Here is a 17,309-nt window from a genome sequence, read left to right on the forward strand (position 1 = left end):
AGGGGTAAATGCTTCAAAGAGGAAAAATTATCATTCTTCCTGTACTAGATCTGTTTCCCTTTCTTGTAAAGAATTGAAATAGATAATCATTATTTTTTCTATATTTTCTTCTTTAAGTCTATTTCTTTTTACATTTAATATCCACTTGAAGGTTGAGAAAGATCTCTCAACGTCCACAGACGTAAGAGGCGCAAATTTGAAAAAATTTTCGTAATCTGTTTCATTTCCCTTCACAATTTTTTCACCTATTTCTCTAATTACATCATAATCGGGATTTCGATCTAGTACTTTTTCTATCTTACTATTTATTAATTCGTTTGAGGTCCAACTTAAACAAGACCTGACTTTATCAAAAATTAAAAATGAATCAATTATTGATATTTTTTTTGTTTGTATTTCAGTAAGTGCTTCGTCTATTATTGTGAAATATTCATTAATAAAATTAAGCTCTGATACGATATTTTCATTTCGTATGACTCTTTTTGCTTTTTTAATTGATATAGACTCATTGCTGTTAAGACTGTTTAAAACATTCGATATTTCTCTAAAATGTGTAGCATAGTATGTTGCTGCCTTTAGCCACGTGCCCCACCTTGTAATTACAGGTTGTGGAGGCAGCGGCAAGTTTGGATACATGTTTTTTAAAATTCTGACCCGATTTGGGGATTTCAGAAATATCTTTTTGACATTGGATATTAAGGAATCAACATTCTCGTATTGTGAACGAATTTGTTCTGCCAATCGGTTAAGAGCATGAGCTAAACACGTTATATGAATAATGTTAGGAAAATCAATTTTTAATAGGCGTCCAGTTCTCAACATATATGCCACACTATCTGTGCATAACATTAACACATTACTTGTTTTCTCTTCAAATGATTCTCCCCACATATTTCTTAAAGATTCTATTACAAAATCGGACATAGTTATACTGTTCACTGTTTCTAGCATTTTACAAGCTATTAAATATGGTCTGGTAGCCACATTTTGTATAAGTGGCATCACCAATAAATTTACAACGTATCTTCCCAAAAAATCCGTGGATTCGTCAAGTGATAACCAAATCTTGTTGTTTCCGATTACATCGTAAGTAGCTTTTAATTGTGTTTGAAAAAATCTGTTAAAATATTGTTTCCGTAGCAATGATTCTGAAGGTACTGCCTTATTTGAGCAAGTACAACAACATTTTATACATATATACTTGTTGAAAAATTTTTGTAACGTTGGGTTACTCACTTGTGTCCAAGGTATGTTACATAATATTAAAAATTCTATTAAATCAAAATAAAACTCATCCGGGGTTCTTTTTCGTCGTCTTGTATGAAGTGCGTTTATGATGTGCCGATCTACGTTGCTTTTACGAGTAGCTTTTATGTGGGATTCACATATTGTACAAAATATGATACCACTTGCGGGATCGTAAACCAGTTCTGGGTAGTCGACAACCCAGCTATAAACCAGCTCTGATCTTGGTCTATTTTCCATAGTGATAATACCTAAAATAAAAAAAAGCTGCTAATGACCATGTCAAAACATTTTGAAACAGAGTTTTTAAAAGTACTTAATTATATAACTGCCTATTTCACAAAAATACATTTTAAACACATAGTTGGTAAATTAAGAGCCTGTTCTCTTAGGAGCGTTCGACGCGCGTTTTGCTAACGCGCGCTTAGAACTAGTCGAATTTTACTACTAAATAGCCGTATACATAGTTAAAAAGTACGTCTTAAGTTGCACTTTTAAGATCTTTTACGAAGTTCGTAACTTTATTAGATTCAGCGTGCCTAATTTTTTTTGTTTTTTTTTCTCTCTAAAGCCCGCCGTTTTTGGAAAAGATATTTATATTATTATTGAGGTCTCATATTTTTCATTTCATCATAAAAATACCACACGCAAATATCGTAAAACTCAGAAGTTATATTCAATTATAATTTTTTTCAGGGTAGTCACTTTTATGAAGGTACTTTTATATCTGGATGTTATGAAACGAGATAGATCTTTTAAAAATAAAATTAATAATTTTCTTCTTTAACATGTAGAATTACACATTCTTCATAATCATTTTTTTAAGTTAAATAGGTATTCTACTGTACGGTATAGGTATTACTGAGGTCTTTTCTCGGAAATCTGCTTTTTATTCCAAAAACCTATAGGTGTAACGATTAAAAATTGCAGTGTTATAGAAAAAATATATAATTTTGTAATTTGTGTAATTTTTTTCTGGATAAATTAAAAGAAAAAAATTATACTAAAATTAAAAACATTATAAGTAAATATTACATACGTAGTTTAAATGTATCTGTTTATTAGCACATTTTTACGAACCTCGGTAACTTTATTAGATTCAGGGTGAATTACTATTTTTAAATATTTATTTTAATTTTTTATCTCTAAAACTCTGCCGTATTTTCCCACTTTTTTTAAATAATTCTAATTAAAAAGATTGTCTAACTAAAAATTCAACAATAAATAATAAAAAATTCATTCTTACCTTGCAAGTGAAATAAATATGAAGTCCAAGTCGCAGGTAAAAGCTGGTTCAGGGATTCGTAGCGTAAAGTCGTCGTTTTAAGTAAAATCAAAATCCAGATCGCAATGCAAATCAAAAACCGTTGTGAGATAGCCAAGTTGTCAGAAAATACAGAAAAACTCAAAATAACACCCGAACGCATGACAAGCACAACATCGAATAAGAACAATTACAAAAATTGTACTTAATGGGGTTACATGTAACTGCACGCAAGCAGGTATGTTGTCTCGTTCGCTCTTTTTTCCAGTTATCACTCAGACAATGAGATTAGCTTTAGAAACTAACAAAAAAAGATTTTTGTCTCACCACGCGGCACCCTTTGTCGCTTTCTTATCATCGCACGTTCTGGCACCACGCCGACATGGTGGTAACGTGGTCTTTTTAGATGGATTTGAATGGAGAAATTATGCTAGGTTCAATATTATCAGGCGTTTTTACTTGAATGTCAACAACAGGGATAATAAAGTTAACCCTCATAAAACATTTTTAAAGCAGGGATTTCGGTGTTGTCTTGTTTTGTAATATGATGCAATAATAACCGGCATATCATGATACTTTTCAACATTTTTATAATCAAATCATCAAAAATTTTGACTTCTTTTATTACTTTGCAAGTTACATAATTAAAATGCAATAGTGCGTTGTATTATTTATTAATAAAGTCATAAAATATAAATAAAAAAAGTTTAGATAGCAAATTTAAATTTGCAAATATTTTTACACTGAAGATAAGAAAATAGCAAATATCAAATTCGTTTGTAGTACAGCCCACAAAATCAAGCCGTAGTTGTCAAACAAAGCCGGTGAAATTCCAAAATAACAAGCCGGGGTCAACACTTTAGTTTCACAACACGTGCGCACTCAGCAAAAGATTTTACAAGAGTTTTTTGCACGGATATTTCGCTGCAGAAATAAGTAATAGCTTCTCTTTCACACAACGTGGAAAGCCGTAACTGTTATCTCTTTTACACAGTACAGAAACAAGATAAGATAAACTATAAAAACCGTCGATATTTAACAAAGGGCAAAGGTTGTTTAGTTTTAGTTTAATTTTCTGGTTTTTTTTAATACCAGAATGTTGGTTAGTAAGGTCGATTATGTTTAAATTACCAAGTCAAATATTTCAATACGGAACCAGAACATATAAATGTACCATTTTTCACCGAAATTGCATCACCTCATTTTGGCAGTTCATCTTAAAAAAAACTCATCAAAGTGTCCGTTTGACCACAACGAAGTCTGATAAAAACTTGAAAAATTTTTATTTTGTGTGACGAACATCTTGTTTTTACCATTTTATGTATGTAGTACTTATGTTTATGTTAATAACAGCATCAGCGAAGACTGCTACACATTCTGTACCGATCTTAGATATATTTCTCCTTTTGAAAGAACAATTACTTTAGTGAGTCAAACTAAACACTATAATTATTATAAATAAATACCTACGTATAAATAAAACGTAATACAACAATATTAATTTTATTCAGTAGTATTATGAATTTATTCAATAGTAATTTAAATTAGTTCAAGTAATACGTATCCCGGGATATTTTTTGATCATATCACGAAATGGGTATGTCCATACTAAGAAAACGTTCAAACTTTAGGTATAAAAACTCCCTCAATTCCGATCACTGCTCATAAATCATCATCACCATTTAATTTCATTATTCCACATTAAATCCTCACGTCATTTACAGTTAAAATATGTAGATATACAGGCCCTTTTAGGGTTGAGTATTGTGTTTCGTCTGGATTGTGTTTAATGGTAATTTTTTTATACTGATTGTACTTTTCATGTCATTTTATATGTTACAGCCTTTTTCATTTTTTCTTTTAAATGAATTATGGGACGAACCTATTCTTTTCTTTCTCTAAAGCTGGGCTTCAACTTATTTCGCATAGAACCCGTTGTACATTATTACTGTATTCTCTTTAGCACATTGATGGCTTTCTAAATTAACAACTACTTGTGAACATTTTAATTTTAACGGCTTATTAAAAGGGGAACTTTGATTCGAAAGTTTGAAGAAAGCATGGACCTTGTAAAAACCACAATGTGTGCTGTGAATATTAACACTACTATACTAATTATGAGCTTCCGCGACGTTGGCCCAAATATAACATTTTGCTGCTAACCTATCATCTCCAATTAGAAGATTTTTATAATACAAAGTAACGGGACGAACAAGCCATGTGCCCGTTGAAAAGCGAGACGCCTGTCCCTAACAGTTGCAGTGCCACTCAGAGCTTTAAATCATAAAGACCGTAGGGGCACTGTCACTGCGCCCGACACCCAGAGACATAAGTCGACAAGTCCCATGTGCCTGTAATTTCACCAGCACCCTTACCCTTCGAAACCGGTAATGTTCACATTACTGCTTGGCGGCAGAAATAGGTAAGATGGCTTCCCTGGACGAACTTTTTCACATAAAGCTCTATTTCTACTAAAACTATATTATTATACTTTTGAGTTCATTTGAATTCTTACACATTTTAAATGAAACTATTTTTTACTGTAATATTGGATATAACCGGTTGACTTTACTAACAGTCAGCCGTGACCATGAAACAAAGATAGAAGAAAGTTGCTTATTCCGTTAATAATTTACTTTTTTAGCGCAGTACACAGACATTATATGATTTGACAGATAATACAACACAATTATACAGGTTTTATTAATAAATAATTCGGCTTATTAACTAAATAAATAAACTAAGCACTAAAATTGGAACAATAGAGTGTGCTCTGTGCTATTACGGAATCCGTCATTCACTCAGCTTATGTCGTCTCACTGAGTGCAACGATTTAAGATCCCTTTGTACCGCAAATGGCTACTGACGAGAATTACCACTTTCTATTACACAACTGGTCAACGTTGGCAGTTGCAATAAAAGACAAGCGCAATGTTAATGCAATTGTCAAGTTTCGGAGAGCGGTGTTAATCCCTATGGCGATATAGACCTATGACTTTAATTTCCAAGTCAAATGTGACTTGCAATAGTAAAAGTAGTAAAAATAATTAATTTATTTCAAAATTTTGGATTATTACTTACGTGCAGTAAAGTAAGCTTTATGATTCCAAACTCCCAAAATAGGGTAATTTGTGACATGAGAACTTGTGTTAACTGGCCACTTGTAAAAGAAACCAAAAAAAAAACAAATACGTAATTTGAAAAAGGAACTCTTTGTGAGTAGGTTACTTTTTACCTTAAGAGACTGTCATTTGTTTTTTCATTGTGGAGTCGTTTTCAAAACTGTAAGTATTGCAATGAATTTCTTTTGTGAAAATTGTCGGTCCATGATTTTTTACGATTTTCGATGTGCCTTAAGTCAACAAGACAGTTATCACAGCCTTCAATTGGCATTTGGTGATGAAATCCCAAGTCGTAGCTATGTATCTTCGTGGTTCAGTGAATTTAGACGAAGAATGTGAAAAGTGAAGATCGTCTTTTTTTTAAGTCGGTTAAAAAGTTACATTTCGCAACTTCACCTGCACCTTGCCACCTTACCATAGCGATGTTTATTATAAAAATAATTGGAAAGTACTTGTATCGTAAAACTTGATCGACTGCGGTAATTAAACAGTCACAAGAACTGAGCGAAACTAATCGTTCAACGTTGTAAATATATTTCAATTAACCGACAGTATTAAAAAAAATTCCATCGATATCCGTTCGCCATATAAAATAATGTGGAAGCGACACGCTTCGTGTGGACCCTTAAAATATCCACAACATAGGCGTGGAACAGTCTGGTCCCCCGATGAAGGAAAGGGGAAGATGGAATTAATTAGTGCAGTCCTATTAATTAACCGACTTAAAAAAGAGAAGGTTCTCAAATGTACTGTTTTTTTGTATGTATGTTACGCGTTTGGCAAACTCGGGAATGAATCCGGTTTCGCGCACTTTCTGGTAACCAATTTCAGTAAAACTTGGCAAATAAATGTAATTCCACGAACTTGTGAGGTCTTTTTTTTTATAAAAAAGTTACATTTATAAGTTTGGTGATTAGTTACGTCGGTACGAAGCAACACCGAACTATCATCGTAACGTTCTTTTCTTTGATAGTCACCACTGGCAGTCAAAAACTCTGGCCTAGTAACATTCTAAACCGGATTAAGTACAATTTTGGGCTTATCGTGTCGACCATCGCAAGCGACCGCGATTTGTGGTTTTATCACATGAAAGTCATAAAAAAATATAAACAACAGGAAACAAGTTAGGGCGCGTTCCCATTATGTACGAGCGTTTTATTTATCGTTGAACGACTGACGTGTCTACCTGCTCCCACTAGATCGTGACGACAATTTATCGGTTCATGGCACGCCTTGTCTGCGATTATTTGTCGTCACATTTTTATCGTGACGTTTTATTTATCGTCTGACGACTGTAGTTCTAGCTCTTCCCATTGTCTCGACAGTCTGTCGTCGTAATGATAAAAAAGTCGTGATCAACAGTTAATCGTGTTGTACTATACATACATATGTGAACAACTTCATTTGAATATACAAGCCACGACATTTTAAAATGCACTATCTGTCGTCACAACATAATGTGAACACACCTTACGTGTGTGTGGAATTTTCTCTCTCATAATTAAACGTAAAAAAGTTAGGGAGTAATTTCGTTCGTAGAATCTTTAAACTTTTTGATGTGACCTTGTTAGACCGTGGGTGGGTACGAATATCTCACACAAAATTTGTAAAAGTATAATTTGTAAGAACTATTGAGGTACTAGGCTTCAATTCTCGAATACTGCGACATTAATGCACCTTGTAAAATAATGTCGCATCTGTCTACAGACAATGTTTCTGAAACTGGTCCACATTATTTTTATTCTCATTAGCAATAAAGATGCTTGAGATTTCAAACATATTTTATTTTTAATTGTCTCCCGTGGTTAAACGGTTGCCATGGCTGCCTGAAGAAATATTGGTTTACTACATTTATTTCTCTCGCCAGTTTGCGTGTTATTTGTGTTTTTCTATGCGTGTGACCACGACCCCGGCGGCGACACAGGGTTTTCCTAGTGCGGAGCTATGAGTGTATGTGCCTTACTAATAATAATTAATGTTCCGTTTTTGTCGATTGTATTTAAAACGTATTCAATAATGAACTCTTAATTTTGTTTCGAGTGTAATAACAGAATATAACTAAGCCTACCATTGTGTTATTTGAGTCTAAAGACATCTTCGTTAAAAATTAAATTAACTTAATAGTAATTTCAACATTTTGTCTCAGTTTCTTAATCTCCACTGCGTCCGAGCGGTCGTTTCATGTCGAGTACAGATGATGGATTTTTATCTATCGTGCGACTCTGAGAATATCAAAAATTGTTTACGATCGTCATCCGCCTTACTTTTTCGACATTGCCCTACTGTAACGTGTTCTCTATCGCCCGACAATGGGCCTCTTACATATTAATTCTAAAAATAGCAAGTACGTACTTACGCCGAAACTATTCGACTGACTTTCACTGTTCGTAAAATGTTATTTATAACTCCATGACGCGGTTGCTAAACAACTTCCATTTTTTATTTCGCTTTCGCTGGCTTTTTTTTTCCTAGAGTAAGTTGTGAACTACTTAAGAGAATATACTTAAAAATTACATTAGATCCGTTCAAAATCATAATTGAAAATCGATCCCACTGTGATTGGTAATAAAAAGTTATTATGATAGTTTAGTTTGGTTTATTTCTCTCAACATGACAAATCTCATTCAAATACAATTACATGTCATTTTATATTACTCTTTGAAAAGTGAGCGTCAGTTTACAAAATAATGAAGAAATAATTATATAATAGTAAGTCATAAGTACACAACAGTGTACATATACAAATCAACATAATTAATGATACTAAATAAATAATTGAATTAAACTAATAATGTCAAGTGTATACAGGAAAATGTCAATACGGATTCTTAATAACTAATTAAAAAATATCATAATTTAATTAATTATTTATTAAATACTGTGAGGGTACTCTGTTACTGAGTAAAGGGACTTTTCCAATAAAAGGTTCTTCAGTCTGCACCTGAACGTTTCCTCACAACATTTGTGTAAAGTGTAAAATACATTTTGTTTTGAAGTACATAATTTTTTTGCGTCGTCTTAGATAGATACCCCGTATACAAAGTGTTGTAATATGTGTCCAATAATTTGGAATGTAAATTAATATTAGACAAAAAATTAAGCTTTTATTCGAATTTTGAATGGATTATTCGGAACGTTGGACTTATAAGGGAAAGTATGTATTAAATGATTACATGCAACTATGAAGCGAATTTTAAGATGGATTTGTAGATAATTCCGAATGGAAAAGATGAGAAATAGGTACAAAAGTAGAAGTTGGAAAGTAACCGTTTCTCGTATTGTGTAGACCTATACTTATGTCAAAGTGTGGGTCACATTACTCGGAAGGTATTAAATTGTTTTTAATTCTGATTGCTAATACAAAACTCGAACACAAAGAAAAATTTCTTCGACCCGATGGAACTTGAACCCTTGAGCACACTGTACCATAGCTAGAAATGGGAAAAATTGCTTATTTTTTTAAACCATTAAACTTTGTGCATTTTTGTAAAAAACCGTGCTTTTTTAAACGCTTTTTCACTTAAGCGCTTTTTAGTTTCAAGCTAACAAAATCGTTAAAATAACGTTTAAGCTCGTAGACTTTTACATTAAAAAAAGCTCGCATTGTTGTATTGATATCGAAAAGCAAGTGTAGACCACTACACGTTTTAGGATAAGTAAGTTTATTTGTAAAAAACGAGTTTTATTTTTATTTATAACATAGGTAACATTATTATATTAATATTTTGTTCATTGGCGTTTCAAAGCGTTCAAAAACATAAGTTGTTTAACTTTTGTAGTTGTTAACCGTTGACATGGAAAGAACTGCTTATTTTTGTAAAAAGCGTGCTTGTAAAAGCGCTTTTCACTTAAACGCTTTTTAGTTTAATGCTTAAAAAGTCGTTTAGAAAAACATTTAAGCGCATAGACTTTTATGTTTTAAAAAAACTTGCAACGTTATATTGAATTAATTTGTTTAGGAAACATAGATGGCGCTACTTGAAACTTAGACACATTGTAAAAAATTAAATTGTTGAGTATAGAATTGACCAGTGACCAACGCTTACGCTTAAAATGAAAAGCGTGCTTATGCGCTTGTTTAAAAAAGGAAACTTTTTTATGAGCTTTTCGTTTAAACGCCTCTAACCATAACATTGCTCTATACCGATGAGCTACAGGTCAAGTTATCGAGTTGACGAAATTCTTCAATTTGTTTTTGTTATAGGTCTCTGTACTGGTTTTCCGGCTTTCAGTGCCGTAAGTGACATCTAGTGAGAGTTTTTAGTAACCTTGAAAGAATTCAACTGCCTCTGTGGCCTAACGGTTACCATGCCGGACTGCCACGCAGAGGTCCCAGGTTCGATTCCCGGGCCGGGAGAAATATTTGTATGACCTACATTTGTTTCTCTCCTGAGTTTGGGTGTAATTTGTGGTTGTCTATATGTGTGTCCATGGCACCCGCGACACAGGGTTTCCCTAGTGCGGGGCTATGTTGAGTGTGTGTGTGTGTGTGTTAATTGTAACCCTAACAACCGTGATCAGGATCACAGCAGTAAAACAGAAAACCTCCGGTCCACAAATTTATTAAATGTGAAGGAAAAGGTAAAGTAAAAAACTGTAACAAATAAAAGGTAGATGTAGAAAACAGTACATTAATAAAAAACACTCCCTATCTTGGATCTAAAAAATGGTAGATGTTAGATTTAGGGACTTACCCCTTGTCGGGTTTCATTATTTTGAATTACAGATATTGGATAGACGGATTCGCTCATTATGGTCAATACATGATTTACATTGATTGTATTATGATTAAACTTGAAAAGAATAAAAAGTTAGACAATTTGATTTAGTAGTTCTGTCCGCCATCGCGGTCAAGCAGAGTGGCCGTGGTACGAAACAAAAATGCAACCTTCTCACTGCAGCCGGTGACTTTACAGGTACCAAAAGCTAACGTTGATATCGATTCTTGGTCAAATGTATTATTTTAATATTTCATTGTGTTTGATCTTTATATTAATGATCACAACAAACTAGGGCAGTTATATCACAAATAATCTCAATAATACATTTGTTTTTAATTCTGTTGATAATTCCTCGAAGAATATTAATTAGAATGTATCTGTAAGTAGCCATTAGCCTACCAAGGCCGAGTGGAGAAACTGCTATGCAATTTCAGCGGCCAATAACATTTCATTATAACGACAAACGGCTTGGAGTTGTCAAACTAATGCAATACGATTGGTTGTTGAAACACTAATCTCCTTAGACAACCCAACCGTAGCCTACAGTTTGTACTGCAGGCGCTAAATGAGGAGGTCCCGGGTTCGATTCCCGGTACGACTAATTTGAGAAATTAATATCTCTAAATTGATTCTGGTCTGGGTGTTCCGGGATGTGCCCCAGAGTGAATACCATTGCTCTGGTACTCAAAGTGTAGGTATTAGGAAATAAAAATACGTCGGTCCGTAGAGACGGGCTGTGGATTAAAACACAATGAACCCGTCCGGTTTTTTGTGCGGGTTTTAACCCATTTCTGCCCAATTTCGTGAGTGGAACCCATTATACGCGTAAAATAATACGGAAGTTGGTATAATTCCATACTTATTACAAAAAATCTTTCTTCATTCAGTAGCAGTAGTGTTCCTTGTGAAAGAGTTCATCCAGGGTAATATTGCCATCTTGCCTATTTTGGCCACGAAGCAGTAATGTCAGCATTACTGTGTTTCGGTTTTTTAAGGGTAAGGGTTCTGGTGAAATTGCAGTGGGACTTGTCAACACATGTATCAGGGTGACGGGCGCACGGTTGTGATTTGAAGCTCTGAGTGGCTCTGCAACTGTTATGGACAGGCGTGTCGCTGACCGCCAGGCCCACGACTGATTCGTCCCATCACTTGATATATGTATATAAAAAATATCCACCTTGCAATCATGTGGACTTTCACTTACTACTAGGGAAGCATTACGATTAAATATTTATAAAAATCGAAACAACGATTTTTTTGTATCGGTTTATTTCAATACGACTTTCAAGCGAATCTGTTCAATACAAAGGCAAAATATGTGACCTAGCAATAAACATTTTGTATTAATATCGTTACATTTGAACAAAACTCGATTTACATATTTTAGTTGTAAATAGTTTTACCCTCGATTTCGGGCATTAATGGGTTTTAACCCGATTTAAACAAAACATTAACAAAGCGCCGGTTTAAAACCCAGGCGCTTGCCCTCTCTGGCGGGGTGCTTGGTAGCTTGGTGATTACGGCAATTACCTATGCTTCTTATAGAAGTGTCCTATATCCCACAGTGCATTGTTGCAAGATAATACGACGACGTAGAGTTCTTTTATTAAACTTGATTTCAACAGTGCATGTTCTAAAACACCCCGAAATTAACCTACTTTGCAATAAACTACGAAACGACCAATTTCACAATTTTTAAATTTAAAATTGCGCAACTCATGTTTATTTAATTTTGACGCTAGTTTAACAGTTGTGTAAGTAGTTCAACACTACAAAACTAATTTGCTATGGTATGCAGAGAATTCGACCTTTACAATTCTAATTTTGAAGGACTACCTTCATTTGCAAATTTGGAGAGCCTGTTTCATACACTTTCATTTAATACAGTCACGTATGGTTGCGACATTGTAGTTTAAATTCAAATTTTGTATTTGAATATTTTGTAACAAAAACTAATTGGGTACAAAATTTGAAATTTAATTACGGCAATCATTTCTATTATTTCATTTCTAATTCGGGACTTAATTACGTATAAAACATATTTTATTTACCTCGACTTTTCGGACATATTGCAACGTCCATGGTCTCGAAGAGACTGAAGAGGCGGGTGTCAGCATCTTCTAGCCGTGCGAGTTTTTCTAACTACCCGCACTTGATCTTCATTATTTATTTGTGCACTAGGGTTCTCACTAGACCGACACACAATACTCATGACATCCGGCGACTTGTCGGGCGATACTTGATGTCGATGACGATGAAAGCTTAAAACCATCTTCTCGGTTGAAATTACGGTGTTTTTTAATTTCAATAGCTTCACGTACGATTCTACTATAGTGATGACGTTCTGTAGAAAGGATCTCGGGATTATGAAGCTCAATCCAGTGGTTTGGTCCTGATTCCAGCAAATGCTCGGCAATTGCAGCCTTATTGAGCTGACGGTTCTTAACTGCCGCGATGTGTTTTTTATCATTTAATCATTTCTATAACTACGATTAATGTTAACTGGAATATATAAGTACTCCATCTTCTTGGTTATACCTGCTTGTCGAACCTCGGAAAATGCATAGCGTTGCTTCCAGAAAGCTCTTTCTTGAATCTATATCTCTTAAGTCGCCGTCATCCCATTAACACACCCCACTCTTGGGCACGAACACTCTCTCAGGCTAGGGTTTTAGCGCTAGTTCGCTACACTGGCCCAATGCGGGGTGGGAAACTCATACGCTTTCCGAGAGTTGTGAACCTTCTTTGACGGCCACGTTTCACCACGATGTTTTCCTTCACTGAAAAGCTCATGGTTAATTTAAAATGTAATCCTTAGTGGTCACGTCTTCATTCTGTATGAACTTCAATGTTACTGCTAAGTCCAACATTCAAGTTACGTTTACAGTGCATATATCTATATTCATATTTCCATTGTTACAGATATAAAATGCCATTCATAAACATCGCGTTTCAAGCCGAAGTCAGCAGATTCGAAGATGCAGAATTCGAAGAAATGGCTAGAAGAAACTGCCACGAGAACCCGGCCACTAGACAACAAATTATTGAGGAGTTTCGACAGATGATTTATGGTAAGTCTAAACGCCAAATACATAGAAAATATTAATCAGCAACCTTATTCCTCCAAATGGATTTTTAAATAGAGAGTTTGAAAAAAACTAACAATGCCCATTAGCCATGAATTAGTTATTATTAATAATAATAATAATAATAACGCACACACTCAACATAGCCCCGCACTAGGGAAACCCTGTGTCGCGGACACACACATAGACAACCACAAATTACACCCAAACTCACGAGAGAAATAAATGTAGGCCATACAAATGTTTCTCCCGGCCCCGGAATCGAACTTGAGACCTCTGCGTGGCAGCCCGGCATGGTAACCGTTCGGCCACGGAGGCAGTTATATAATATCATGTAAGTATAACAATCTCGAAAAAATCTCGTTGAATTGACCTGTCCTTGACACTTGACCGTTATGTATGTGAAGTCGCGTCTTATTATAAAATATGATTTTAAAATATAAAAAAGTTGTTTTTGAAATAAATAAAATTATTTTTGTAAGACCAACATGACGCTTTCGCAATTCCGCTCGATTTATAGACATTTATGGACTGAACAAAATAAATTTGTGAGACTGTACTTGAGGCAATGTGCTGTTTACCCCTTCTGCCCTCTTACTCCGCTGGTTCAGTGACTCAAAATGTATCTTGACATCCGAAACGTGATTACGCCACTTTCTTCGGTCCTGTGCAGTTAATAATGACATGTGGTTCACGCAGGTCTGCCTTCACGGCGTCGCTCCAGTGATACCTGGAATGACCAAATAATCTCTGTCAAGTAGGCCGACCAAAATACTCTACTTACAAACTACTCTCTTCGCGTTCTGATCTTCTCCCATCCTTTCAAAACGGCCGAGCTAGTGATATCTGTGCGCTTTGGTTTCTCCGATGCCGTTTGGCTGGGCGACGAGCTCTTCTATTTCGGCATTAGCATGAACTTTCCAGCTACTATCTCGAATTTTGCTTTCTCTCAATCACCAGGAGTTTGTTCTTTTCTTTACGTGTGAGTGTCCAAGTCTCAGAACTATACATAAGAATGGGCCTTGTAGATACGGGTTATTGTATATCAACACTTTGTGTAGACTACTTCTATCCTCCGATCTAATCTTTGCAATTTGGATATGGTAGCTTTTACAGTGTGTTTGTTGAAAGTAATCAGAAGTATACTAGGGATATTAGACTTGTATATATGTTCCTGACAGGTACGTGGGGCGACGTCATCGTCATCCACTGCTGGCGGTGCGCATGGAAGGACTGAATGAAATATCGGATAGGATTACTCTGTTCCGCTATGCTCTGAGTAAATTTACAAAGAATGCTCTTTATATTTTATGTTACATGTAATAATGTGGCTAGTTTATTCTTCTTCTTATCGTAAATTCACCTGGTTTTTCCACATGCTGTTTACGATTCTATATTATAGGAAAGACATATAGCAAAGTGCCTGCCATACTTTTCTTGCTGAAATTACTGGCACATGGGACTTGTCAACTTATTTATCAGGGTGACGGGCGCAGTGACAGTGCCCCTCAGATCTCTGCGATTTAAAGCTCTAAGTGGCACTGCAATTGTTATGGACAGGCGTGTAGCTTACTATCACGCGCACGACTTGTTCGTCCCGTCACTTGATATTATTATAAAAAATGTATATATGTCAACTACTACTACGGTTCAAATTGAACTGCCTCCGTGGCCGAACGGTTACCGTGCTGGCAATACAGCACGGTAACCGACGCAGAGGTCCCGGGTTCGATTCCTGAGCCGGGAGAAATATTTGTGTGGCATACATTTATTTCTCTCGTAAATTTGGGTGTAATTTGTGGTTGTCTACCTATGTGTGTGTCCATGGCACCCGCGATACAGGGTTTCCCTAGTGCAAGAATAAAAAATAAAAAAATCACTTACTTTATGTGTGTACAATGAAAACGAAACGACAAGCTACAATTTGGCAGTGGGTAACACATTATTGCTTATCAGCATCCAATTGCTGTATTACACTTCTTAGATTGATGTAGCTATGAGATAAATGATACAGAATATTCTATTAAAAAGGGCCAAAGGCGGAAGTTCTCATAACGAAGTTTCAGTTCCCCCATTAAAGCCTCTAGTGTCCCGAACGCTACAAGTTACTTCCGCCAAAAAATAAACTCGATGAAAGTTTCTACCTTTAATTAAATGACTTACAGTTAGGAATTTTTTTTTTCTCTTTTCTTCTTAAATTTAATGCTACATAATATATATTAAATAAATATACCAGCAAATTATTACGATAATGATAGGTACTAATACGATTCATTTTGCTTGGGTCGAGCGGCAGGAGACTGGCTTTATTTCAGAATTTATTTTTTTAGAAAAGGAATTAAAGCTATTTGAAAGAAAAAAATATATCGTATACTACACGTGTTCTATTTAGTTCTGCTGATAAAAGAAAAAACATTGGTATATGTAAACTACCTATTGAATACAGCGGTAAGTTTGTGTTTCTTTTTCTATAGTGATAATTTTTTGGAATCCTGTATTCACACCGTACAGTAATCAATGTATAACCTCAATTTTATTGCATAGTTTTTTCTAAGTGATTGATTCAACTCTTTCGTTGTAATACGAAATCAACGAAAGCCATTTGAGGTAGTCTACTCTTAAACAAAAGCATTTTCCTAAATGTATCGTTTAATTTGTACATATAACATAAGACTGTTTTCATATGCTAAACCTTAGAATAATAACGTATAGAAACCTAGTCCGCACACGCTATGTGAGGCAAATCGAAGCGCGCCCAATGGGCCTACACGAGCGGACGGGCCTCCAGTGCTCAAGGTCAACTTGCACCGCGAACAGATCAAGAATTGTAGCTAAAAATAACGAAATATGCGGTAAATGAGTGTAAAAATACGTCAGACAAACATAAAATAGATACTAACATCACATTCCACAAGGAAGTAACGCGTTTCAACTTGTATTTTTATATAAATATTCACTAAAATCAAAAATGAACCTACTACTAAAACTAGCCTTCATGAATTTGATTTTTGCCTCACTTGTGACAGTTCGTTTAATATGAAACTATCATTCTATGCGTTATTATTCTATGTGCTAAACCTAACTTATTAAATTTAATTTCAAATAGTACCTACACTGCAGTACGTAAGTACAGACATTAAACTAAAGATACTGGAATAGCCGCTGTCTGAGTATTAAAATTTAGTGTAATAAACACTAGTAGATAATCCTAAAGTAAATGTCAAACGGCTATTGGCAATTTCTGAGCAATTTCCTAAGCTCCGGGTATTTGTAATAATTCACTTTAGAGTTTCAATTATAGCGTCTATTATGACTTCAATTCTATCTTTCTATCTGTGACTAAGTTATTAGAAGTTGGATTGGAAATGATAATTAGTAATTCATTATTAGGCCAAATTATAGTTAATATCCAAGTTCAAGTCATCTATTATAGGGCTCAACTCACACTGGCGCAGAGTCGAAGCGTCACGACGCATCATGTTTTTCGCCTATAGCATATTCGCCGTGTGCGTTACCAGCGCGCACGTAGCACTCCCTGGACAGCATCAACGCTCCCCAATTGCTTCTGAGGCCCCTACCGCCCGGTGGGACTGTTCGCCGCCCACTGGGGGTTGGTAGGGACCACTTTAGGAAAATATGATTTAGACCAAGGGTACGAATTGGTATGAATTGTGATTGAATAAATTAAACCCCACTCCATTACAATCAGGTCTTTTTCAGTGTATTTTGAGCTCAAACAAACACTGCAATGGGAGTACGATTACGAATTCAATCAATCAATACTTTATTGCATTTTCTACAATGTTTTTGGTGTGGTCGGTTTAACATTTTATCTACACAGATATCACAAACTCTCTATAATGTGTTCAAA

At 35.1% G+C, this 17,309-nt stretch overlaps 1 protein-coding gene across 1 annotated transcript in view; it reads left to right on the plus strand.

Moving 5' to 3' along the window:
• The window catches only part of LOC113234693 (clavesin-1-like), a 43,520-nt gene that overhangs the window by 13,744 nt on the left and 12,467 nt on the right, over positions 1 to 17,309 (plus strand). The window contains exon 2 of the mRNA XM_026470132.1: positions 13,275 to 13,423. Coding sequence (XP_026325917.1) covers positions 13,282 to 13,423 — 142 coding nt within the window. The 5' untranslated portion in view covers positions 13,275 to 13,281. The remainder of the gene's footprint in view (positions 1 to 13,274; positions 13,424 to 17,309) is intronic.

This window comes from Hyposmocoma kahamanoa, unplaced genomic scaffold (assembly GCF_003589595.1).
Source record: "Hyposmocoma kahamanoa isolate Upper Pololo Valley unplaced genomic scaffold, ASM358959v1 86, whole genome shotgun sequence".
Taxonomy (NCBI): Eukaryota; Metazoa; Arthropoda; class Insecta; order Lepidoptera; family Cosmopterigidae; genus Hyposmocoma; species Hyposmocoma kahamanoa.